This window comes from Aethalodelphis obliquidens, unplaced genomic scaffold (genome assembly GCF_003676395.1).
Source record: "Aethalodelphis obliquidens isolate GAN/ISIS:26980383/991018 unplaced genomic scaffold, ASM367639v1 scaffold12, whole genome shotgun sequence".
Taxonomy (NCBI): Eukaryota; Metazoa; Chordata; class Mammalia; order Artiodactyla; family Delphinidae; genus Aethalodelphis; species Aethalodelphis obliquidens.
In genome coordinates this window covers 24,555,228-24,583,009 of record NW_020837956.1, presented here as the reverse complement: position 1 = coordinate 24,583,009, position 27,782 = coordinate 24,555,228, and the positions used below count along the sequence as shown (strand labels likewise).

Below are 27,782 nucleotides of genomic sequence, written 5' to 3'. Positions count from 1 at the left end.
CCCACATGCCTCAGTGAAGACCCTGCATGCCTCAACTAAGACCTGACACAGCCAAAAAATAAAAATAAATAAAATAAAATATTAAAAAGAAGGAAGATACTAAAAAAAAAAAAAGGGAAGAAAGAAGCAGAACACTTGAAACCCAGAGGACAGGACAGCAGTGTGATTCATGTCAAGGTGGAAATGGCAACACACCTCCAGAAACTTGGACTCATACGGTCAAAGATGCAGAGGTCCAACACTCACCCAGGCTCCTCCAGGAAAGCCAAATCCCACTGATGACCACAGTCCCAGAGAACTGGGAGTAAAGAGGAGGATGTGATCAAAGTTTATCAGGAACTAATATAGCGGGCAGGGGGAGGATGCTCAATAATTTGGATAATCTTTTCATTTAGTTTTTCTTCTCCCTTAACCCTTTTTTATTTTTTAAATTAGTTGTTTTGTAATATTTTCAAAACTGAATTGGAACTGTCACCCCCCCCCACACCTCTTTAAAACTCCTGGTATTTTGAATTCTAACGCTCAGCATTCATTATCGTGTGAATTCTTGTGATCAACTCCAGGCCCCTTCCTATCATCTCTCCTTTATAAAAATGACGTCAGCACAGAGGGCACTTTTCTCAGGACTCTGTCTTTTCAGGCTTGTGGTGCCCTGAAGTTCTGGCATGTCCTTGTTTCACTCTTGGACCATGACTTTAAGGGACACAGTGGAAGTTTGCCAGAAAACTGGACTGTGGGAAAATGACATTTCCTTACTTTGAAGCTACTTTTAAAATCTGATGGTCTGGACCGAAAGAAGGAATGGAAGTTGGAGGCTGAAGAGACAGACGTGGAGATAATAATGACTAACTCCAAGGCAGACTTTGCTGAAGAGACAAAGCATTGTAAAGATTTAAAAATCTTGTCAGAAGGAAGGGGAGTAGCTTTGGGGGGCAGAGCAAAAAAATCACTGAGCTGGGGTCGGGCCGCTAAGGCCCCTGCGACCTGGGGCATACACTTTGCCCCTTCGGCCTTGGTTGCTCATGTGTAAAATGGGTTCTCTCTTAAGGATCTCTTTCTTTGTTCAAAGTGGACATTTTTCCAGGAGAAACACTTGAGAAGATACAGACCATGTATCTATAAAGTGTGTGGATGGCATGTCACTAGGACAACTGGTTAATATGGACTTTACCCCAGAGCAATCTGCTAAAATGTAGAGAGGGTCAACTTCAAAAGGGGTAAATGTAATAACCTCTACTTGAGTCCCCAAAACCAACTGCCAGACGACAGGACGGGGGCGGGACACAGTGTATCAACCCTGGGGGAAAAGTCTGGCCATTTGAGATGCTATTAGATTTTAAATGAATTCACAGCATAAAATGATGCCTACACAAGCCCCTTGGCCCTTAATAGAAGTTAAGGTCCCGAAAGAGGAGGCGGTGGAGCTTCTGGGTCCTCCCCACAACAAAGAAACAGATCTCCTGGGCCTTGGTCAGCGAGTGACCCTGTGGTGAGGGAGCCGGAATCCGGTCACCTGAGGGTGGGTGGGAATCAGCCCAGAGAAGAGGGGGATCCGCCGCCCCACGGAGAATTAAAGTCTGAGGAATGCTGTTGTGCGGAAAAGGGATGAGTTTGCTCTGAAGGCCCCAGGAGGGAAGACTGCGGGGAACAGACTGCTGCTTCCCGCGGAGGGAGAATTCTCTAAAAGTCAAAACAGTGCAAACAAAGAATGTGCTGCCCCAGAGGTGGCGACCTCTCGTCCCCAGACACCGCGTGAGAAGGCGGCAGGAGGGGGCAACCACGGATGGAACCACCAGCAGAGGACAGGGACTCAGGGGCTCGGGGGCTGAGACACGGCTCCACACAGAGAAAGAAGGAGGGGTGAAGGGCCTCATGCAGCCTCTCCCCAGCCCTCAAGGCTCATCCTAAAAACACACGGCAACGGAAGGCAAGGCCCTGGCCCTCTGGGAAAAGAATCAGACACGGTCCAGAAAGAGACAGGAAGTTTCTAGTAGGCTTCACGGGTAGAGCAGAAAACTACCCAGATCCTGGGGAGAAGGACCCAGGCCTGCCCCAGGCAGGTGAGCAGACTGGGTGGGGCAAGGGATCCTGGTCCCTGGGAGAAGAGACCACAGTGCCCCGGGGCAGGACGCTCGGCCTCCTGGGCTGGGGTCTCCTCATATGAAAACGGTTACATGCCGAGCTGCTCAGGTGAGCCGTGAGCCCGGCCAGGGCACTGTCAGCATGGTCTCGGCCAGGCTCTGGGAAGGGACGGATCAAGCATGCCAGGCCTCGCCTTCCTGCTGCCCCAGGACTGAGACAGAGGAGGAGGCCAGCACCACTCCGAGGGGCCCCGAGTTGTTACAGCTGACACTCTGATGAGGCATATTCAGGAGTTAATTACAGCAGGGTGGCCGCCAGGGATCTGGATAAACGAGCTTGGCTGATGAGAAGCTAAGTTTCTACAACATCCTTGTGAAAGGGGCAGAGGGAGGAAGACAGATTTAAGTGGAGAGACCTACAGTGCCCAGGTGGCCGGTACGTGTGCATGTGCGTCTGTGAGTGTGTGTGTCCAGTGTCTGTCCAAAGTAAGCCCGTTAAGTCCGCCTGTCTATTTAAAGAATGTGTGTGTCCTACGGGGTACACACACACACACGCACACACACACACACACATATACATGTCACCACAACAGGCTGTGAGCAGACCCACAGCTGTCTGCAAACGTGTCTGTTCTGGTCCTGATCTGTCCATGTTCTTGGAGTTTCCAGGCCACTTAGAAGCCAAAAGGTCACTGGACCCCCCCAGGTGCCCATCCTGGCCTGAACACCTGAGCAGAGGAGGCAGCAGGAGGAAGGGAACGCAGGGTAGGACCTGGCCTTTAGCCCAGGGAGGTCAGGGCCCAAACAACTCCTCTCTCCCTGATGAGAGGACGCAGGACCGCATCACGTGAAATCTGGATGCCCCAGTGCTGCCGCTTCTATGTGAGCAGACAGCCGCCCTGTAGAGCAGGGGCCCACACGTGCTGCCCCATCTAAAAGACATGGTCATGACCTCGGTCACTCAGAGTCATCAAAGAACAATCACTGGTCATCTAGGCAAGTCCCCAAGCTACATGCTGTGAAGCTCAGAGGCAAACAGTACTCCCAAGAGCCTGGATGAGCGGGGCAGTCAAGTCACTTGCCGACTGGCTGGTCTCCCAGGACAGGAGTGCTTTGCTGTCTTCTGCCAAAGGCCATGAGAGTTCAGAGGAGGGAGAGGCCGTGTAATTCAAAGACCTGCCTATCTTTAAACAAGACCTCCATTGCAAAACAGGCTCCACGCCAGCAGCCCAGAGTCTCCCAGGTAGACGGGCTCCAAGGCGGAAGCAGGACCACATTCAATCTCAGTGTTGGGAGAACAGCCCGGAAACCACACAGACCCAGGGTCAGCCCAGAACCCTTACCCTGCTAGAGTGGGAGAGGGGATGCTGAGCCAGTGCAGCTGCTGGTCATCTGCCTGGCTCCTGCGCAGTCCCCAGAGATGGGCCACTGTGGGCCAACGTGACCACTATCTCAGGAGACTGCCCTTTGGGCCCAAAGACAGCCCACACGTGTGGCATCTGGAGCCCTCACCAAGAGAGGCACAAAGAGGGCGCTCCTTAGAGGTCTGATGAGCTAATGAGCTGTCAACCAGGAGACGTGGCCCAAGAGGCAAGCCATCACCCTCTAGAACAGCACTTTCTGCAGTCACAGAAATGCTCTGTAATTTGTGCTCTCCAATACGGTAGCCACGACCCAGCCACATGGAGCTACTGAGCACATGAAATGTGGCCAGTGCAATGGAGGAACTGACTTTTTTTTTACTATTTACTTATTTATTTACTTAGCTGCACCAGGTCTTTGTTTCGGCACATAGGATCTTTAGCTGTGGCGTGCAGGATCTTTAGTTGCGGCATGCAGGATCTAGGTCCCTGTCCAGGGATCAAACCTGGGACTCCTACATTGGGAGCGTAGAGTCTTAACCACTGGACCACCAGGGAAGTCCTGAGGAACCGACTTTTAATTTTAAAATTCTAACTAATTTTAATTTAAATAGTCACAAATGGCTATGCAGCTCTAGAACACTACCGCAGCAATTAAGTCCAACTCGGAGGAACAGAGAGCAGCTGCCTGGAGCACTGTGTTGAGAAGGATGCCGAGGTCACGTCTGTGATCAGTGGAAAAGATTGCTACTATGTCTGCCATGGAAGCACACATCACCTGCTTCCGTCTTGGACCCGAAGCAGCAGCTCACCTGCAGGCTAAAATCCTTAAAGCCATCATTGACTTCCCACTCTCTCATCTCTCGTTCTACCCAGCAGTAAGTCCTGTTGGCTCTGCCTTCAAAACATACCCAGAATCCTCTGTCCTCATCACCTCCATCCTGGTCTGGGCCATTATCCTCTCTCACCAAAATTACTGCAATGCTTCTAACTGGTCCCCCTGCTTCCACTACTATCTCTTCTCCACCATAAGCCAGACTGATCCATTTAAAACCTAAACCCTCCAATGTCTCCCATTTCCCTCAAGGGAAAAGCCAAGGTCCTAATGAGGCCCTGTAGAATCTGGCCCCCATCACCTCTCTGCCTCACCTCCTACCTCTCATCCCCTCACTTCTGCTCCATCTGCACTGACCACCTTGACATCCTATGAACATACCACAGGGCCTTTGCACTTACTGCTCATTTCTCTGATCACTGCATGGCTCACACCCTCACTGCCTTCAGGTCTCTGCTCCAGTCTCATCTTATCTTCTCTGGCCACACGATATTAAACAGCAACCTCCCTTCCCTTCTGGCAGGCTCTATGCTCCTTCCCTTGATTTGTTTTTCTCTACTGCCTGTCCTACTTCCCAACATAGCATTTGTTTAATGATTGTCTCCCCCACTAGAATCTGTTCTGTTCACAACTGTATCCCCAGTGTTTAGAAGCGTGCCTCAAACATTTGTGGGATGAATCCTCTCTTTTAGACAGTCTGACAATCCTATTCTGTTCCCATTTCACGGGCAAAGAAGTGGGGGCTCAAAGGGCATAAGTAATTGGCTCAAGGTCATGGTGCAAGTAAGTGGCCTGGCTCGGATGTGAATGCAAGCTTCACTCTGCACCCTGTGTTGTCAGACATTTCCATTTCTCAAGGCAGTCAGAAATACAAGTTTTTATATAGAATGTCCAAATTTTTAAGTATCAGAAATTTTTGAAGCTCTGGGCAGGTCAAACAAAACAGAAACTGACAGGCCAGATGTAGTCTGGGGACTACTCACCTAATTCTCCTCAAGTAGATCTCCCAAATAGAGGCCCTCACTGGGAGGGAGGGCCAACTCCCCTTCTGGGTTTTGTCGTGATGATTAAATGAGATAATTCAGTAAAAACTCAGCTCAAGACTGGGCAGAATTGTTAAAAACAAAACAAACAAACAAAAAACGACTCCTATTACTAAACAAAACTTCATCTTTACAGCCAGATAAAGGTGGGGACGCACCACAACCCGGACCAGACTGGACCCCGACCGTAGACTCTACAACTGTGTGGAGAGAAGAGGACGTCTTCTGGGCCAGGACGTCTGGGCTGGAGGACGTCTCTGGGCCCAGGACCCTCCAGAACCTGGCAGGGAGCCAGCGCGGAGGCCACAGCCCAGACACGGGGCCATGCACTAGCAGTGCCACCAGCGCCCAGTCCCCCGACCCAGCAAATGTCCCCCCACCGGCAGGGGCCCTCCACGGCCTTAGAACAGCCTGTCCTCTGTGGGTTCATCATGTGTATCACCTAACATGGGCTTGTTCTGCTACATCCTGGAATGTTAGAATGAAGAACATTCTGCGAAATCCAGGAGGTCAGAGCTGGAACCGACGGAAGCACTCATGCCTACTTCACCATGGGAAATTCACCTTCTGGCTTTTCTCAAACCAAGAGGCCTCCGAGGCTAAACTTAAAACTAAAAAATACTCGTGAGCGGTTCTGTGAAGCAGTTAAGACAGCAAGCATCTTTAGAGGCTGCTGTCAGGGGGTTTCCTCCATGGCTCCCGTCAAGTAAACGATGGCTTTGCCCCGCCTCCATCAGCTGCGACAACATGCGGTGACACAGGAGGCAGGTCCCCAGCCCCAGCCCCACTGTTGCCAGGACGACAGCTGGCGCTTTGAGGGCTGACACTAGAAACCCAGCCCCAGGCTAGGAGGCAGCCCCCTCATCTCTCTGCCTCTCTCTGTCACTCTGACTCCCCTCTCCCCACCAACGGAGGCTGAGGTCACTCTACACCTTATCCTCACAGCTAAGGTCTTGAAGGGAACAGTGAGGCAGGCTTGGCCAGAGGTCAGAGACCTTCAGAAAGACCAGAAACTGAGCTTTTGAAAGGGCAGCAGTCCCAGTCCCAAGCTTCTCTTACCAGAGAAGTCTGAGTCTCGCGATAAAGGGGTGACCTGCTCAAGGGCAGAAGGTCACCCACCCAGGGAAACACTCCTGCACAAAGAAGAAACACCACCCCTAGTCCAAGGTGCTCTGGGCCTTGGGTTGGAGTAGCAGGAGAGGCAGAAGCGACTGCTCTGTCTGCGTCCCCCCAGAGGTGAGGGCCCCCAGCGCTCACCCACACTGAGTTCCCCAGGGCACCATGGAAGAAGGTGATCTGACCCCTGGCCCTGGGTGGGTACGGGTGGCGGTGGATGGTTTTCTGGCCTAGAACCCCGCACAGGCAGCCTTGGGCTCTCCCCCCGACGCCGGCTGCAGCTTCCTCCCCCAGGAGGGTGGGGACCAAGGGCAGCTCTCCTCCCCAGGTGAGGACCAGGTTGGTTTCCTAACTGAACATGACCTGAAGGAAATGCAAGCCTGCCGTGTGCCCGTCATCCCTCCATCCTCCCCCACACCCTCCTCCACCACCTCCCACTCCCTGGGAAGCAATTCCGAGTATGTGCTTCGGAAAGGCTCAGAAGTCTAGAGTTTGTACCTGGCGACGGGTGTGCACTGGGTGGATTTCCCCGGTGCCTGCAGCTGTCAGGTGGCAGTCGGGGTGCTTAGCAGCCCCCAAGGTCCCCAACTAAACCCTCGTGTTATGGTCACATGGGAATAAAGAAAAACAACTCCAGCTCCCTCCTCTGGGCCTCCTGCTCGACCCTAACAGGTGGAGCCAAGGAGAAGCTGGAGACAGGCCTGAAGTCCACCGGACCACCCTGTGGTCAACGCCACTGGACGGCCTAAAGCACCAGATATGCGCTGGGCAATGCAACGAGAGCCCTCGCCTGCCAGGGCCACACTCACAGAGCCTCAGCTCCATGAGGTCCCATCCCTCCTGGCAGAGGAGACAAGCTGAGCACCTGCCAGGGACGAGGCCGGCGGCCCACCCACCGGGCATCACCCGCCGTCAGCAGGAGGCTGCTCATCTTAGCAAAGGAGAGCCCAACCTCCCACGTGACAGCAACAAGGAGGACAGAACCAGAGGATCGGGGTGGGCTCCTGATGCCAGAGAGGAGAGTGACGGCTGGAGGCCACACACAGTGCCTCCTCCCAAAGCAGTTTAGAAGACAAGATAAACACTCACCAGCAAAAGAAAGAGGGAGACACGGACCCTGAGAACTAAATTCTGAAAGGAGGTCTCCCCTGCAAATTGGGAACTTTTAAAAAAGGCATTTAAACAAATATGAGTACATAAGTGGCCAAACCAGCTTCTGTTTCCTCTCCCACTATGACTTTCTGCAGCCCCTTCCAAAACGTTTTCACATCTATTATCTCATTTTTATTCTCATGAGGGGCTTTCGCAGGAGGAAAGTGAAATGGGAGTGTGCAACCTCTCCAGTGGCCTGCACTCAGCTCGAGACACATCAGCTGACATTCCTGGGATGTAAAATCAGCCCAGAGCCCACACCACTCTCCACGTCAGCCCCGACGCCTGGGGAGGGAGCAAGCTCTGTCCCGAATGGAACCATGGACAAGGATGCACCGGCCCCAGCTGGCTCCCATCCTGCCTCGTGGCTCCTCCTTGACCAGCGTCCCCTGGGCTGGTGCCATTGCCATGTACTAAATTGTACAATATGGTTAATTTTATGTTATATGTTGTTCACCTCAACAAAAAGGAAAAAAAAAATCCAGCAAACCTGAAAGTCTTTTCTCGCCGAGAACCCAATTTAACACACTTTTTTAAAAATTATTTTTAAATGTAACCCCTGGATTATGGGAGATTTTATTCTACTTCTCTGTATCTTCAAAATGTATCCAACAACAATAGTATGATGGTAGACAGTTCACTGCCTACTCTTTAGCACTGTGCTAAAAAACCCTTTACACTGAGCTTCCGTAATAACCATACGAGACGGGCATAAGACTTGAGTATCTGGTTCTGAACTGCTCCATCTGAGAATAAGATGTTACTTTTATAATCAGGGTAACACTCTTCCAAACACAGAAGAAGGAAAAAAGACTTGAAGGAATATGCCTCTATCAGTATTTTTTCTTTATACTTGTCTATTTTGATCAAATGTCATACAACATATACTGAAAAAGAAAAGAAACTCTTCCAAACCTGTGTTTACCTGGCTGTGACTTGAGCCAAATAAGGAAACAGCAGGCAACAGCCCACAGGATGTTACCACTGCCTTGGGGCCTGTTCCCTGCAGCTGGGGTTTTCAAATAGGCATCCCTGGGGGGAGCTGCAGGGTTCCAAAAGCAAAAAAGTCTTTTCTAGATAAACAAGGAAAACTTAAGTGCCTAAGTCCACCCTCATTCATTCCTGGGAAGAGTGTAAATTGTTTGAACCTCTATGAGACAATTTGGTAATATTTATCAACATGAAAAATGCACACGCCTGGTTCCTCAAAAAGTTAAATACAGAGCCACCATATGACCCAGCAATTCCACTTGGGTTTATACCCCAAAGACTTGGAAAGCTGGGACTCAAACAGATACTTGTACACCAATAGTGCATGGCAGCATCAGTCACAAGAGCTAGAAGGTGGAGCCCATCAACAAATGAATGGATAAACATGGTACATACATACAATGGCGTATTATTCAACCTCAAAAAGGAATGAATTCTGATACACACTACAACATGGATGACCCTTGAAGACATTATTCTAAGTGAAATAAACCAGTCACAAAAGGACAAATGTTGTAGGATTCTACTTACAGGAGGTACCTAGGACAGTCAAATTCATAAAGAAAAGTAGAATAGTGGTTGTCAGGGGCTGGGGGAGCGGAGGCCGAGGAGTTAATATTTAATGTGTAAAGAGTTTCTGTTTGGGATGATGAAAAGGCTCTGAAAACGAACAGTGGTGATGGCAGCACAATGTTGTGAATGTACTTAATGTCACTGAACTCATACACTTCAAAATGATTAAAATGGTATATTTTATCTTCTGTATATTTTACCACAGTAAATATGCATATATATATACACACACACGTATGTATACACACACACACATATATATACATATATATAATTTTTAAAATGCACATGCCCTTTGATCCAGCAATTCCACTTCTAGGTTTTGAGTTTTCAGATATATTTGTACACGTATAATATGGTGTCCCTATAAAGATGTCTATTACAGCAATGTTTGCAGTAGCAAAAAATTGGAAATAACCTAAATGTCTACCTACAGGAGCCCTTTTAAATAAATGATGTTACCTCTATACAGTGGAATACAGTACCGTCACAAAAAGCATGAGGCAATTGCAATATGGACTTAGAACCCTCTCTAAGGGATTAGGTGAATAGATGGAGTGCAGAGGAGTGAACATACTACCATTTGTGTGTGAAAAGTCTGTACAGGCACAGCTCAGAGATACTGCGGGTTCAGTTCCAGAACACTGCAATAAACCTAACGTCGAGATAAAGCGAATACGTGAACTTTTTTGGTTTCCCAGTGCATATAAAAGTTACGTTCGCACTATTCTGTAGTCTATTAAGTGTGCAATAGCATATCAAAAAAAAACAATGCACGTATCTTAATTTTAAAAAAGACTTCATTGCTAAAAATCGTTAACAATCACCTAATCCTTCAGCGAGCCGTGATCTTTTTGCTGGCAGAGGGTCTTGCCTTGATGTTGATGCTGCTGACTGATCAGTGGTAGCTGCTGAAGGTGGCGGTAGCTGTGGCAATGTCGTCTTAGAACTAGACGGCAACGAAGTCTGCAGCGTCAACGGACGCTTCCTTTCACAAATGGTTTCTCTGTAGCATGTAATGCTGTTTGATGGCATCTTACCAACAGTAAAACTTCTTTCAGAACTGGAGTCAATCCTCTCAAACCCTGCCGCTGTCTTATCACTGAATTTAGGTAATATTCTAAATTCTTTGATGTCATTTCAACAACCTTCACAGCATCTTTACCAGGAGTAGACTCTACCTCAAGAAACCATCCTCTCTGCTCATTCGTAAGAAGCAACACTTTATCCATTAGTTTCATCAGCAATTCAGTCACATCTTCAGCCTTCACTTCTTTTTTAAAAAAATAAATTGATTTATTTTGTTTATTTATTTTTGGCTGCATTGGGTCTTCGTTGCTGTGCACGGGCTTTCTCTAGTGCAGCGAGCGGGGGCTGCTCTTTGTTGCGGTGCACTGTCTTCTCACTGTGGTGGCTTCTCTTGTTGCGGTGTGTGGTCTCATTGTGGTGGCTTCTTTTGTTGCAGAGCACGGGCTCTAGGCACGTGGGCTTCAGTAGTTGTGGCACACGGGCTCAGCAGTTGTGGCTCACGGGCTCTAGAACACAGGCTCAGTAGTTGTGGCACAGGGGCTTAGTTGCTCTGCGGCATGTGGGATCTTCCCAGACCAGGGCTCAAACCTGTGTCCCCTGCATTGGCAGGTGGATTCTTAACCACTGGGCCACCAGGGAAGTCCCAGCCTCCACTTCTAATTCTAGTTCTCTTGCTATTTCCACCGCGTCTGCAGTTACTTCCTCCACTGAAGTCTTGAACCCCTCAGTCATTCACAAAGGTTAGAATCAGCTTCTTCCAATCTCCTGTTAATATTGATAGTTCCACCGCTTCACATGAATCACGAATGTTCTTAATGGCATCTAGAATAAAGAATCCTTTCCGGAAGGTTCTCAATTTACTTTGTCCAGATCTATCAGAGGAATCATTCTCTATGGCAGCTATAGCCTTACACAATGTATTTCTTAAATAATGAGACCTGCAAGTTGAAATTACTCCTTTATCCATGGGCTGCAGAATGGATGTTACGTTGGCGGGCATGAAAACAACAGTAATCTCCTTGTCCATCTCCATCAGAGTTCTTGGGTGACCAGGTGCATTGTCATTGTGCAGTAATATTTTGAAAGGAATCTCTTTTTCTGAGCATAAGTTCTCAACAGGTCTTAGCGTAATTCTTAAGGGCCCTAGGATTTTCAGAATGGTAAATAAGCATTGGTTTCGATTTCAAGTCACCAGCTGCATTAGCCCCCAATAAGAAAGTCAGCTCATTCTTTGAAGCTCTGGAGCCAGGCATTGACTTTTCCTCTCTAGCTATGAAAGTCCTAGATGACATCTTCTTCTAATAGAAGGCTGTTTCATCTACATTGAAAACCCACTGTTTAGTGTAGCCACCTTCATTAATGATCTTAGCTAGATCTTCTGGATAACTTGCTATAGCTTCTACACCAGCACTTGCTGCTTCATCTTGCATTTTCATGTTATGGAGACGGCTTCTTCCTTAGAACTCAGACCTCAGGAACCAACCTCTGCTAGCTTCAGTCTTTTCTTCTGCAGCTTCCTCACCTCTCTCAGCCTTAACAGAACTGAAGAGAGTTAGGGCCTTGCTCTGGATTAGGCTTTGGCTTAAGGGAATGTTGTGGCTGGTTTCTTCTTCTATCCAGACCACTAAAACTTTCTCCATATCAGCGATAAGACTCTCTTGCTTTCTCATCATTCTTGTGTTTACTTAAGTAGCACTTTTAATTTCCTTCAAGAACATTTCCATGGGCTTCCCTGGTGGCGCAGTGGTTGAGAGTCCGCCTGCCGATGCAGGGGACACGGGTTCGTGCCCCGGTCCGGGAAGATCCCACATGCCGCGGAGCGGCTGGGCCCGTGAGCCATGGCCGCTGAGCCTGTGCGTCTGGAGCCTGTGCTCTGCAACGGGAGAGGCCACAACAGTGAGGGGCCCGCGTACCGCAAAAAAAAAAAAAAAAGAACTTTTCCTTTGCGTTTACAACTTGGCTAACTGGTGCAAGAGGCCTGGCTTCTGGCCTATCTTGGCTTTCGACATGCCTTCCTCACTAAAGCTAATCATTTCCAGCTTTTGATTTAAAGTGAGAAATATGTGACTCTTCCTTTCACTTGAATACTTAGAGGTCACTGTAGGGTTATTAATTGGCCTGATTTCAATATTGCTGTATCTCAGAAAATAGGGCACCCGAGGAGAGGGAGAGAGATGGAATGGCCGGTCAGTGGAGCAGTCAGAACACACATATTTATTAAGTTTGCCGTATCATAGGGGCGCAGTTCGTGGTCCCCCAAAACAATTACAATAGTAATATCAAAGATCACTGATCACAGATCACCACAACAAATATAATAATAATGAAAAAGTTTGAAATACTGTGAGAATTACCAAAATGTGACCCAGACACATGAAATGAGCAAATGCTGTTGGAAAAAGTGGTGCTGATAGACTTGCTTGATTCAGGGTGGCCACAAACTTTCTTTTCCTTTTCTTTTTTTTTTTTTTTTTGGCCACACCATGGCTGGTGGGATCTTAGTTCCCAAACCAGCGATTGAACCCGGGACCTCGGCAGTGAAAGCACAGAGTCCTAACCACTGGACTAACCACTGGACTAACCACTGGACTGCCGCCACAAACTTTCAATTTGTTAAAAAAATTCAATATCTGCACAGTACAATCAAAAAGTGAAGTGCGATAAAGCACGGGGTGCCTATATACAATGACTTGGAAATAGAATAGCTCTGAAAGGATACACGACAGAGATGACAGTGGTTGTCTGAGGGATGGGAAAGTGGATGATATACAGAGGGAAACTTACTTTCCATGGTACAATTTTTTTCATATCTTTGTAACTTTATAATATGTACACTTCTGGCTACTCTGAAATAAACTTTAAAATATTTTAAGTAATGTCCAACTCTTGCTTCTTATAGAGGAGTTTATATCAGACCAACCCTTTAGCCAAGGATAAAAGCCGGATAAAACACAAAAGAACAGCTATCTGAAGGCAATAGGAAACAACCAACACAGCTAGGACTTCAGGACACAAGCTCTCTGAGGGAAGGGAGACACATTTAAGTGAGCCCAACACACTCTGCCACTTTTTCCCTTGAGACCAGGGTTGAGAGTCTGAACAGACAGCAATGGCTAGAGTTTCTGAGGGGCTGGAGAAACAATAACTGGTGAACAAGGATTCCAACGCAGAGTAGAGGGGTGAGATCCTGGACAGAAGAGAACCATAGAAAAGTAAGCCAGACTTTCTCTACAACTATTCCCCTTGAGGCATTTGCCAATCCCTAAGCCACATGGGGCAAGAGACCGAAAATCCAAGCAGAAAGTGACAGAAAGGAGGCTAAAAATCAAAGGATAGTTTTGGCAGTCTCTTAATGTTGAGGAATTCAGGGTCCCTCAAGAGGAGGACACCCTTTCAGTCAAGACCCCTGAAGGGGTATTTCCTAAGAGTAGGCACAGAACAGAAACAGACCAGCTCACTGAACCCAGCTTTAAATCTTCTCACCCCCACATGGGATCAATCTGAGCTAACCCTACTATGACCATCTGCTGCAAGAAAAGTAATCCTGTCTGGAGAGACACAACATCATTCAGGGTTGCTATTATTTTCCATATGCAATATCCAGTGTTAATTAAAAGTCCAGGATGCCATAAGACAGGACCAAAAGTCAAGAGAGAAAAGCAGACCCATCAGTATTCTGATACCATGGTTGTCAAAGACTTTAAAATAAATGTTTAATATGGTTCTAAAACTAGATGACAAAATGGGGAACTTAACCAGAGAATTCAAATCTATTTTTTAAAATCAAATGGAAAATTTTTTAAAATAAAATGGAAATTCTAGAACTGAAAAAAGTACAATACTGAAGTTAAGGATTCAAGAGATGAGCTCAACCATTGAGTTGACAAAGCAGAAGAGAGGATTAGTAAACTGAAAGTTAGGTCAGTAAAAATATTCAGTCTGAAGCACACAGAAAGAAAAAAAGGAAGATCCAGACATTTATGGAACATGGTAGAAATGTCTAATAAAGATATCTAGAGTCATAGAAGCAAAGGACAGAATGACAGAGAAGTTACAAAAAGATACTGGCTAAAAATTTTCATCAAGCCATCAATGCAAGAAGCTCTTTGAGAACAAAACAGGGTAACTTCAAAAGAAAACTCCTAGGCAAAACTAAAACCAAAGACAAAAAAAAAAACCAGTAAAAGCAACCAGAGGAAAATAATATGCATTAGTTTAAAAGGAGCAACAGCATTATTGTACAACATGGGAAATATAGCCAATATTTTATAATAACTATAAATGGAGTATAATCTTTAAAAATTGTGAATCACTATATTGTACATCTGTAACTTACATAATATTATACAGCAACTATACTTCAAAAAATAAATAACAAAAGGAGCAACACTATGTCCTACAGCTGGAAGCCTGAGGATAATAGAAAGACACCTTCAAAGGGCAGAAAGTAAAAATCCAGAAACCTTAAATTCTATATCTGATAAAAAATGACTTTCAAAATTGAAATAAAAATAAACACACTTTGGGCTTCCCTGGTGGTGCAGTGGTTGAGAGTCTGCCTGCCGATGCAGGGGACACGGGTTCGTGCCCCGGTCCGGGAGGATCCCACATGCCACGGAGCAGCTGGGCCCGTGAGCCATGGCCACTGGGCCTGTGCGTCCGCAGCCTGTGCTCCGCAACGGGAGAGGCCACAGCAGTGAGACGCCCACGTACCGCAAAAAAAAAAAAAAAGGAAAAAAAAAACAAAAAAAACCCCACACTTCTAGCAATTAGAAATGGAGAGAATTTAGTGCCAACAGACCGACTTGAAAAGCAATATTAAAAGGAATTCCTCAAGAAGATGGAAGCACAGCAATGAAGAAGAAATGGAGTGTAACTGAGAGGGTAAAATATGGGCAAACGTAGGTAATGAATATTAACTGCAGAAGACTATAGCTTTATGAGACTGTTTTGTGGGGCTTAAAACATACGTTGAATTACATTACATTACAATCGAATTACGTAATTACATAAAATACAATCGAATCACAATGTTGTACATGTGAAGCTAACAAAATACTGTAAATCATCTATACCCCAATTTTTTAAAAAACCTGAAATAAATAAATAATAAAATAAAATATATTACAGTGGCCAGAAAGTATTGGGGAGGGGAATTAAGTGTTGTGAGGTCTTTGCACTGTGACCAAAGACGCAAAAAATACTTTGGGGTAGATGCAAATGAATCCTAATTGACATTTATTGACCTTATTTCATTTTTGAAAAACATTTTGATACATTTTGTAGAATACACATTATTCTTTTTTTTTTTTTTTTTTTTTTGCGGTACGCAGGCCTCTCACTGTTGTGGCCTCTCTCATTGCGGAGCACAGGCTCCGGACACGCAGGCTCAGCGGCCATGGCTCACGGGCCCAGCCGCTCCGCGGCATGTGGGATCTTCCCGGACCAGGGCACGAACCCGTGTTCCCTGCATCGGCAGGCAGACTCTCAACCACTGCGCCACCAGGGAAGCCCCAATATACATTATTCTTAACTGCATCAAAACCAATCACATACTAGGTCAAAAATCAAGTTTCAACAAATTTCAAAGGGCTAAAATCGTGCAGAGCATATTCTTTGACCGCAGTCAAATGAAACTAAAAATCAATAATAAAAAGATAACTTTTAAACATTCCCCAGATATTTGGAAATTAATGTACTCCTAAATAGCTCATGGATCAAAGGCATCTCAATGGATTTAGAAACTATAAATTTTAGAATTTAGAAAACGGAACTAAATGACAACAGGGATATGACATATCAAAACTTGCGGGATAAAGCCAAAGCACTGTAATGAGGAAAATCTATAGCATACGTACACGTTTTAGAAAAGAAATGCTGGAAATTAGCTATATCAGTTCCATTTCGAGAAGGGAAAAAAGAACACTAAATTAATCCCAAAGAGAGGAAATACAAAGTTAGAAGCATAAATTAATGAATTATAGAAATGCAAAAAGAACCAAAAAGGTGTTTCACTGAAGAGGCTAAAACATTAATAAACCTTAGTAGGACAAGTTAAGAAAACATTTAAAAACAGAAGGCACAAATTACCAATATCAGTAATGAAAAAAGAACTCAAATCCCATACACAATGACACATAAAAAGAAAATATAATGAACATTATGTCAAAAATATGAAAACTTAGATGAAATGGACAAGTTCTTGAAAAAACAGTAACTTTCCAAAACTCATGCAAAAAGCAATTGTAGAACGTTCTATCTTTACATGAAACAACCTTCTCATAAAGCAAACTCCAGACCCAATAAGGCTCCACTAGTGAATTCTTCTAAACATTAAAGGAATAACCTAAATCGTCCTTAAACTTTTCCAGGGATTCGAAAGAGGGAACATTTCTCCAATTAATAAGTCTGGCATAACCATGCTACCCAAACCCGTCAAGGACATGGAAAGAAAGTTAAAATGGCAAGCAGCTCTCATGTCCACAGTCACAAAAGCACACAGGGGTGGTTCTCTCAGCCAGACCCCAGCACCCCGCACTGATCCTGCCCAAAGGGGCATTAGAAAGTGGGCCTTGTGGCCTCTGTACCTCGGCCTGACCATCACTGTTTCCAGCTTTACTGGTTACAAAGCACCTCTGTGTTTCCCATCTGACCCTCAGCAAGATGAGTATCAACATCTCTACTTTGGAGTATCAATACCCCCACTTCACAGATGAGGGAAGTGAGGCTCTATGGGGTGGATAACTTGTCTAAATCATCCACCCAGAGACTAACAGATTCAGGGAGAGACTCACCACACCAGGAGGCCCCCACCAAGCACTGCTGAACGTAATTGAAGATGTCCTGGCTTATACATTACGAGACAGACAAGATGAACACAGATGGGTATGCTGAAAACTGCACAGACTATATAAAAAAGAACTCCCCAGTCTAGCTCAGTGGTGACACATGCATTTTTTTTAATGTAGAGAACCCAGAGGGCTGCCTCCACATTACGAGAGATCAAATGCAAACAAGAACCAAGACAGTATAAAAAGCAGAAATTAAAGAATGCCTTTGAAGGAACTCAATAAAGCCAGTAAAGCTTTACTGAGGATTCTTTAAATATGTTCCAGCCGCAGCAGCTCCTCAGTAACCACAGGACACAGGGCCGAGGAGAAGGGGACGAATATGACGGGCCCTTTGTCACAACGGAGGTAGGAAGGTTCCCCTTCTAAAGCCCGTCTTCTGAAAGATGAGTCCGAGGCCCAGCTCAGGAGTTTCTAGATCTCATTGGTAAACAGAGAGAGAAAGAACCTCCCAGGACAGACAAAGCTAGGACACATCAGCTAAATGACTCAGTGTGTGCCTTCAAATAGCACTGTCTAGAGAACATGAGGCCCACCAGTGGGGCCCCCCGAAACTAAGGCCCCACCCACCTGGGTGGCAGGGTCTATGAAAACGGCAATTTCAGTGAACCCACTGAACCCAGAGCAAAGAGCACCACCTGAACACAAATGACATGGTTCCCAGAGCAGAGAAATCATATGTTTTCAACCTATTGAGTTTGTTTGTTCAGGGTAAGTCAACCTATGGATAACAGGAAACTGGTGGATGTAATTTCTGAAATCCTTCAAAAAGCATGTGAGATGAACCCAGACCAAAAACTATTTTAAAGACTGAGTCACACGAGAGCGGGGAGTCTCTGCAGTGGATCAGGCTGGAGTAAAACCAGTAACAAAAGAGAGGGGACAGCAGGCAGGCAGTTCTCTTGATGGAAAAATGTAAACAGCGGGCTCCCCAGGGGCTGGGCTCAGTTTTAGGTCTTCACAAATGACTTAGCGGGAGAAGGCAGTGGGGAGATTTCCCTGAGCCTGTGGGAGGAGGGGTGAGGGGCTGATAGACTTCGCACACAAGGGCCCCCAAGGCCAGGGGATGGGTCGCCCACCCCTACCCCACCGCAGGGAGAGGAGCCCTGAGAACAAAGTAGGTGAGCGATCTGCCCGGGGCGGGTGTGGCAGAGGGAGCGGGGAGAGCAATAACACAGAGTGATGCCTCCAGAGAAAAAGAATTCACATGGAGCCCTGGGGTACCCACAGCAACTGGGTTCACGCCCTTCCGACAGGCCCCAAACCCAGGCTCCAGGCCGGCACTGCCCCAAGGCCACCCCCAAAGAGCCTCACCTGCTGCTGGCTCTGCTCCTCCAGGTTCATCTTCACCTCCAGCGACTGGCGGGCCTCCAGGAAGGCCTTGCGGTGCTTGCGGTCCGCCATGTAGTAGGACATGATGCCCACAACGATGGCGCACAGGTAGAGGAAGACATTGGCCAGAATCTGTATCCAGAGGAGGAAGAGAGGAAGGGACAATGGTCAAGGCATGTCTTCAGGAGAAGGATGGAGGAGGTGGGCAGGTGGTGACCGAAATCCAACTGCAAGTTGCCCACTGTCCAGGGAGGCCCCCAGCAAAGCTTTTGACCTCGAGGGGGTATTCAGATCCCTGAAGTAGACCCTGCCCCATCACCATGGATGAGTGACGGGACTGCTGTTCTCCCTTCCACCTTTTCATGGTAGGGAAGCTGGCCAATCCTGCCCACCTGTGCAGCCTGAGCAGTCCTTCTGCTACTCATCTATTCACTCACTCACTCGTTCAACCACCACTTACTGCACCCTTACTTCATAGGCGCATTTAGGTACTGTGCTGATTAGCTGGGGAGGAAAGTGAACCAAGCCCAGATCTACTGGCCAGGGGTGTAGAATCCTAACAGCTACAGATCATATGGAAGGTCACAGGAGACCAGAAGAGGTCCTGGGCTGATTTAGTTGTCACGATGCCACCTAACACGTGTGCCGCAGGCTACAGGCTTCTGGGATTCACATGCATCCTCTGAGCCAACGCCACCTGCCAGCGGGTGAGAGGGTGGCCAGTACCAACATCCAGGTCTCATGAAGAACTGAAGCTCCAGGAAGGGGAAGAGGCAGGTGGGATCTGACGTCTGTCCGGTGAGCTCAGTGCATTGGCACCAAGGGCTTCTTTGGGCATCGAGAACCTGCTCCCCCACCCCTGGCACCCTGCGGGCTGGCCTAGGTGTCCTTGGTCCCCAGCCCGCTCCACAGGCCACCAGAGGTAACCTCAGCTATGGACCTGACATTCAAACCCCACCTGACTTCCTGGCGCTGTCTGCTGCCGGCTCCGATCCTTGACCTGACTGGGCCCCATTTGGGGCTGGACCAGGTTCTAATTCCTCCCACTTCTCCAAGACCACTGGCCATGAAGCTTCTCCAACAAGGCCCGTTTCCAGGTCTGGTGCCTCCCACTCCCCTGAGGCTGCCCCACGCTCCCTGCCTTGATTCCCTGAGGTCCTGCCAGAGGTGGACAGACCCCTCCTCCCAAGGGTGTGGTTTCTGGAGCAGAAGTTGGAAGTTGAGAGGCAGGAAGGGAGACAGAAGTTCTTAGTTTCTGACCCTAGGGGAAGAAAAGATTGGCCCAGCGGAACATAATAAATTCTGGGGTAGGTGAAAAATGCAGGGAAGTCAATTTTAGATGTTGAAACAGGACAGTTTAATAGACAATAAGGCAAGTTAATTCTAACATTAATTTCCTGGGTACTCTTGGTTATGCTGTATCCCTCTGACTGTTTTTATGTTTCACTGTGGCTTTTGGTCGAAACTAACCAGGAGGACCTACCACCCCCCGCAGAAGCTTCCTGAAGAGTCTGTACTTGGGCACCAGTCTAAGCCCAGGAGGCACTCAATAAAGTAGGTGAGGTGTGTCTTGGTGCTGGTCATCAAATCACTGGGTGAAGATTTCACGAGCTTCTTAGATGGCTGGTTCTAGCAACTAACAACCAGCTGTGTTCTTGGGCCTGGGCAGCCTGATCGCCTACACCGCCTGCGGGGCAAGCAGGGCATTTCAAAGTCCTGTAGGACGGCTCCTGCACCTTCTTCTGGACCGTGACCACCCATTCCCTTCGGAGTGGTCAGTAATACTGAGTATGCTCTCAGGCCACTTCCTAAACATCTGATGATCGGAAAAGCTGCCAATTTATCATTCACGTTCAGTGAGTCAAAGCAAATCACACAGATTGCTGGGTCTCAAAGCCAGTCTAGCCTGAGGTCCAGGAACCTCCACCTCCTGTGGGGTCCTTAGAAACCTGCGCAACTCCAAGTTCATGGTGCAGGAAGCTCGTCAAGGTCAGGCCGCACCCCATGCATCCTCACCAAGCAGTGGCACTCCACCGAAGCCCACGCGGGGTCCAGACACAGCAGCCACCGGGCCAAGGGTCTCCGGGCTGACGGGGCTTGGGGTCCTGGAGGGCGAGGGAGGAGCCACACGTCTGGACCCCACACCTGCCAGTGTCAGCAACTGAACCAGGGGCTCCAGACAAGGCAGGCTGACCTGGGGCCACAGGCCTGTCTCTGCCCTGGCCACAACCAGCCTGGGCTGTCACACTGCTGGGGACAGAGCTCCTCACTCAGGGGTCTTCCTGACCACCTCACGAGGATGCATGAGGCGGGATCTGTAAAATGTACAGTGCTGAGCTGCTGTCGTTCCCCACAGGGCATCCACCTAAGAAAACCAAACCTGCAGACAGGCTGTCAGAGAGCAACTCTAGTGGAAAAGTTTCAAACCAAAGATTATAATACAAAAAATAAGAGGAGTCAGGGACTCCCCTGGTGGCACAGTGGTTAAGAATCCACCTGCCAATGCGGGGGACACGGGTTTGAGCCCTGGTCCGGGAAGATCCCACATGCCACGGAGCAAATAAGCCCGTGCGCCACAACTACTGAGCCTGCGCTCTAGAGCCCGCGAGCCAGAACTACTGAGCCCACGCACCTAGAGCCCGTGCTCCACAAGAGAAGCCACCGCAGTGAGAAGCCCGCGCACCGCAACCAAGAGTAGCCCCCGCTCACCGCAACTAGAGAAAGTCCCCGCGCAGCAACGAAGACCCAACGCAGCCAAAAATAATAAATAAAAATAAATTAATTAATTTAAAAACAAAAGGATTCAGGTTGGGTTCACGCCTGGGGAATGTCTAGGCAGGACAGCATTCCTTTCATTGAAGTGCACATTTTAAAATAAAATCTACTTTTGCACTCACTTGTAGGTACAGATGATCTAGAAAGTAAATTTAAGAGGAGCGCTGGACTCCGGTACTGCCCCTCGCTAGCCGGGTGGCTGCCAGGTCACATAACCTCCCTGAGCTCACTTCATCATCTATGAGCGAGGGAGGGACTGACTCATCTGGAAGACCCCTCGGTCCTGACACTGGTCCTCATCAGACCTCACTTCTGAGGGCAAAGGTTGCGATTGGAGATGAACCTGGTCCCGAGAGGCCAGGGGAAGGAGAGCAGGTCAGTTCCAAGTCGGCCAGAGCGCCACGCTGCCTCCCGGGCCCTGGGCATCCCCGGACCCAGAGGCCTCATCCCCTTCCTGACCTGCACTCTCGGCTGCAGGGATGCGGAGGGAAATGGCCACATCTGGACCATGCGCTGCAGAGTCAGGTGGGTCCTGCAGGTGCCATCCATGCCAGGGAACTCCCTCCCGCCTTCCAGTGAGCACAGCTGTTTCCAGACAATTCTCCCGACAGTCCCAGGCCTTGGGTCTCCTGGAGCTCCCCCAATTCTCTAAACTTGCCTCAGCTGAAGAAAGGGCCCTCAGGGCGCTGCTGCTCTGGTCCACCCGACCTGTCTCCAGGGCTACGAGGCCCAGAAGGAGTGTGGCAACCCCCCGGTGCCAGGCACGGCGGGGTGAGAGGCTCAGCCTCCAAGTCCAGGGCACAAATCCACTAAGGCAAGGAGACCTCCAGCCGAGGAAGCAGGGGTTCGCTCTGGGGAGGAGGGTTGGGGACGGAGCAGGAGCTGCACTGCAACACGGTCCCCTGGGGTGATGGGGGCCCAGAGGTGCACAGGTGACTGGCGGGGCAGGGGAGGGTGTGGACAGCAGTCCCCGCGTGCAGCCAGGGCCGGGAGCCCCTGATCCTGGCCTGTTTCCTCACCCGTAACATCCTCTCACATCACAACCTTACGTTCTAGACACGGTCACACACTTCACCCACCTCGTCTCGTTTAATCTTCACAAGGCAGGTGACATTATTCCAATTTTACAGGAGAAGGAATTGAGATTAAGCAAGGGCTCAAAACTAGAGGATAAGGTTTCTTCCTGCACTCATCTCATTATTCTCTGGTGCAAAGCCCCACCCTACAAGCACCCCTCAGCTAACTTACATATTTATAACCCCACGTTTCCCCAGAAAGGCTATTAGATATTTTCTAAAACTGAAATTAAAATTTCCACCAAAATACCAGCCCTAAAGCACTTATTGTGAGCTGCTTGCATTTTTAATCTGAAACATCTACAGATTTCCACAACTTCCATACACATGGGTGGTCATTAGCTCTAGGCTCAGAAATCCCTAAATTATGCCTCTAAGTGTGTCTCACTTAGCAAAAGGGATGTGCTCCTCCTAACACACTTGGAAAAAATGAGTTGTGCTCCTTCGGCAGTGAGCCCCGAACAGCACCAGCGCTGAGGAATCGACGGTGACCAGGACGCCACCGCGGAGCCCGGGAGTCCCAGCGCTGCCGGAGCAGGTCCAGGTCAGGCCACGAGGATGGGTAAGCGGGGCAGCTGTCACCTCTCTAACACATCCGTTAGTACGGCCTCTCGCTACAGTTTAAGAGCTGCAGACCCAGGAAAACCTTTGGCCACCAGGAAAGGTTGAACCCTAGAGAGAATCTGAAATGTGTCTCTCACGTGACTATGACAAACGGGCTCCTCCCAGCTGAGCCTTGACCTCTGCAGGCCTGGGATGAATCTTCTGGTGCTCCCACCCCGGTGGGAGGGGCGAAGGGCTTCCTTGTCAGAACTCGTCTCTTCTCCCTCCAGGACTGCCTTCCCAGCACCCACTGCTGCGTGAATACCCTGCAACCCTCAACGCTCCAGCCACAGCCGACCCACCTGGCAGCCCCTCTTCCTGCTCAGCCTCCCATCTCCCTTCCCCACTTCTCCATCCTCCTCACACACGTCTGCCCCCTCTCTAACACCCGGGGCACCTGCTAAGGCAGGCCCTGCTGTCCTCCTCACCCATGTCCCCAGAGCCCAGCCCAGGCCTCATCCAGCACCCGGTGCTCAGGAACCCAGAGCTGCTGGGCTGGACGGACCAGGTAACGGAACCACGTCACAGACTCACCCCTCACCTGACCCCTTCAGCCTCTGGCCAGCAGACAAGAAGCCAGCATAAAGTCCACCTCTGGCCCCCACCACCTCCCCGGGACCCGCCTTCTACCCATCTGCTGCACCCCACCCTAAGAGCAGAGAGGAATGGGGCTCAGTCACTCCCCCAGGGCGGAGCAGACCCCCAGGACAGCAGGTGGGGGACAGTCCAGGAGATATCCAGAGTATAAGGCAGAGCATACAAAGCGGTGAGAGAAGGGTGGGGATGAGTGGCGGGGTCTCATTCATTCAGGAAGAGGTTAGATGGCTTCACACATGCGTCAGAGAGAGATGGGGTCTTGGAAACATGACGACGGGGCTCTGATACCACGGTCAGTGAACAAGCGTGGTCTGAAGGCTTCTGCCCTCTCTAGTCATCCAAACAACGTATTTGGAGAGTTTCAGCTCCACTTTCCAGTTCTGAAAGTGAGCAGGAGCCCCGATGCGCAGACCCTCACTCCTGGCTCTTCCCCGTGGTCCGGGGCCAGCGACGGCCGTCCACACTAGACGGGCGATGCCCGCCACATCTCCAAGACTGAGAAGCTCTGCTCTGGGGTGCCGTCGAGGTTAGCTCTTCGCGTCCCAGTGGGCTCCTTTAGACTGGGCAGCAGTCTTATTTCAAACAAATTGTTCTTTTTTTCTTTTAAACACAAGGTTTTAAAAATAATGAATAAAATGAATGCTTCTCCCAAGTGGGTAAACATTCAGCTTCATCTAACCCATGGCAGCTGGATAATGTGTTTACAATACACCCCAGCTCAGAAATGCAACCGTGAGAAAATTCCTTTACAAGATCCTTCCTCTTGGAATCTGATGAGTCACAATGTCCCACACAGTTTCTAACAGCCCACAGGGACAGGGACTGCTCTTAGTGGGGCTTTAAAATGGAAGTCAGCCCATCAGAGGCAGGCTGGTGGCTCAAATGCCTAGGCTGACCTCTCCCTATAAACTCATTCCGGCCTGCAGATTCCAGAACATTCCCAAACAGGGGAGAAGAGACCGAGGGAGAGACAGCAGCTCTGGGGTGTCAGTGTCCATGTCAGCTGCCCTCGGAGACCTTGTGATGCTCTGCTGCTGGGGGGAGGCCCCTGTTCATTATAGCTAACCTAGATATTTTCAAAAAAAACTCTCCAAGGAGCTGCAGGGCAGGAAGGAGCGGGGAGAAGGCACCTCTGAAGGCAACTAGCCTCCCCAGCCTAAGGAAGACTGGCCGGAGCCTGCCGTGGCAGCCACACAGTGCCCGTGGGGTCCCCACCTGTGGAGCCATGCTCCCTGCAGACACTTGGAGGGGCCCAGTAGTGGGTGAACACATGGCAAAGAGGTTGGGCCACGCCATCACAGAGACCTCCCACACCACCAGCAGGCTGTGTGACCTGGAGCAGGTCACTTAACCTCTCTGAGACTTGGCTTCCTCATCCTCACCGTAACCCTGACGGCTGTTCCACTAAGATTAAAAGAGATTCTAGGCAACACCTAACAGAGGGCTTGGCGTAAAATATCTTCTAAATGACTTTTTTTTTTCCTTTTCTTCCAGAAAGGAGAAAGAAAATTGGGACCTAATAATAATACTTTAATGAAGTTTTACAAGAGACTTCACATTCATTATCTTATTTGTCACAACAGCAAAGTTTTCTTATCCTCATTTTGTAGAAGAGACTTGAAGCCCAGAGAAATTAGGTTATGAGCCCACAGTCTCCCAGCAATGCTGAAACTGGAACCCAGATCTCCTTCCTCTTTTCTTCCCCCTACAAACACAGAATTTAAATTTCAAGACATTAAAAAAGCTCTGTCCCAGCCCAGAGGACTGAATGTCAGAAGCCAGCCTGACCAGGCACATGTGGCCTGGGGGCAGATCCGCCGCTGCTTTCTTGGCCAGCAAGCACACCACCCAAACACGAGTCCAGGGCCCCCGTCCCTATGTTCCTGTCTCCTTAGCTGGGTTGTGATGAGGGTCGGCAGAGGCTGGGCGAAGTCCTAGGTGCTGGAGGTCCCCAGGGAGCACAGAACCCAGTGAAGACCTGGAGCATCTCTGTGGGTTGGGGGGGTCCGTAGACAGTGGGGTGACGCTCCCGTGCTGCCCCAGAGCAAGCTCCAGCATCTCTCTGCCAAGAGGCGACTGGGGTCTCCAGTAAATACAACCCTGCTTGACACAATGCAAGGTTCAAGCCTTGGGGCACTGTGACATGCCCTTCCAAGCCAGACATTTGTCAGGTTTCCACCACGTGCCTCAAAAGGACTTCCAGAAGCTTCCTACTTGTTTAATAGCTGGGACATGCCTCTGCTAAGAGATATGCAATGTTCACCCTCTTCCAAAACAAAGATGACTTCCAGATAGGCATCCACCCATCTCGACATGTGACACAAGGTCCCTCATGACCTGCTGGGTGGCCAGACAGCTTCCCAGGTTGTGTACTGCACACCCCTAGGGGCACCACTCCAGACTCAGACACGATGGCTCCCCCAGAGACGTGGAACAGGGAAGGCCTGACCATTGGGCTCCAGTGTCACTCTTATGTCTTATATCTGCCCACCAGGCTCCCTTCACTCCAGCCACACTGGGCACCTCTCCAATCCTCTAACAAGATGTGCTATTTCAGGGCTCTACAGCTCTAACCAGAACATCCTGCCCCTGCTGCCCACACACCCCCGCCCTGGCCATGGAGGGCTACACATTGTAAGGGTGCCTCGATTTAACCAGGTCAAGCACAAGCACACACCACACACCTGGCCCTTAGTCATCCCTCAGGAACTGTTAGTTGTTGTTACTATTTCAAGATTATCTCCGACACCCCTCCCTGATTCCCCAAACGGAACCATCCAACCAACCATCTGTCCATCCATCTATTCATTCACAGATTTACTGAATGCCCACCCTGTGCCAGGTTGGTACTTGGTATTTAGCAGTGAATGAGGCAGAAAAAGTCGCCGCTATCATGGAGCTGATGATCTGGTAACAACAGACAAATAAGAAATAAGTGATTCAACAAGCAGAGTACCAAAATTCAGCAGACAATAAAAATGACAAAGTGACTGGGCGGCTGCTTCAGACGGAGTGAGGGAGACTGCTGCCCCATTTCTTCACTCCCCTGTAAAGTACTGTTCAGCTTTGCCATAGCCTCAGAGAGAGCGATGTGCTCCTCCCTCCTGCTGACTCGGACTGTGCGATTGGCTTTGGCCAAATGGATGTCAGTGCGTATGACACAAGCAGATTTTTGAAATACACTTGCTTTCCCCTTTGTGCTTTTGCTGTCACCATGAGAACAACATGCACCAGAAGTTCAAAGGTCCAGCAGCATGAGAGGCTCGTGGAGCAGAACTAAACTCAAGCTGCAGCTTGTAGCCAAACCCAGCTGAGCCCAGCCTAGATCAGCCACACCCCAGCCAACCCACACACGCGTGAGCGAGAAATATGTGGTTGTGAGCCACTGAGCTCTGAGTTGTTTGTTACAAAGCATTAGGTGAAAACAGCTGACTATGGTTAGGTGGTTAGGACTGGTCTCCCTGAAGCAGTGTCACTTAAACTAGAATATGAATAACAAAAAAGTCCCAGTCACAGGAAAAATCAGGAGAAAGAGCCTTCTGGATGGAGAATATACCGGTGCAAAGGCCCTCTTTCCCATGAGACACTCACCCACCTCCTGATGCATCTGCATATATCGCCCCGGCAAGGAGGCAAGGAGCACCTGAGGTCAGGGTGTGTCTCTTACATTTGCAGCCGCAGGGCCTGGCACAGCTACTGGCACAGAGCAAAAGTCAGCTGCACGCATGACTATAGTAGAAAGAAGCTGAAAGAACAGTCCATTCTCCACTGAGGTGTCCCCTTTAATGAGAGCTAAAATCCAGCTACAGAAAGGCTGAGCAGCAGTTCTTAACTGGGGTGGGGGGTGATCTGGGCCCCCTGAGGAACATTTGGCAGTGTGTCTGGGGACATTTTTGATTGTCACGACTAAGGGGGAGGATGCTGCTGAACACCCTCCAGTGCACAGGGCAGTCCCCACAATGAGGAGTTGTCCGGCCCCAAATGTCAATAGATCTGAGGTCGAGAAACCCTGGCCCAGGCAATGCCTTCTTCCTTTTTGATTCCTGAGTCTTCACTTGAAACTTTCTCAAGCTTTTGGATTAAGGAACTCTGAGGACAAAGACGGCACAAGAAGATTTATTTTTATATCAATCACAGACCTCATGGGCTAAGAGGAAAACACTACTGATACTTGTTGGACATAAGGACACAGTAGCTCGATAAATGCACCCACGATGGAAGGCAGGCCCAAATCACAGGGGTAGAGACGACTAAGACCAGAGAAGACCACCTGGTCTGTCTCCCTGGAGGGGCAGCTGCAGGAATGAACATCTCACAGTTGGCATTTGATACTGACCAAGGAATTATTCGCTTGAAGTCTGTGGACCAGGT

General features: G+C 49.0%; 1 protein-coding gene across 3 annotated transcripts in view; it reads right to left on the bottom strand.

Annotated features, from left to right (window-relative positions):
- ADCY3 (adenylate cyclase 3) overlaps positions 1–27,782 on the bottom strand; it is an 82,326-nt gene that overhangs the window by 29,359 nt on the left and 25,185 nt on the right. For all 3 annotated transcript variants that reach the window (XM_027113684.1, XM_027113685.1, XM_027113686.1), the window contains exon 3: positions 18,343–18,492. In XM_027113684.1, the coding sequence (XP_026969485.1) occupies positions 18,343–18,492 (150 nt within the window). The remainder of the gene's footprint in view (positions 1–18,342; positions 18,493–27,782) is intronic.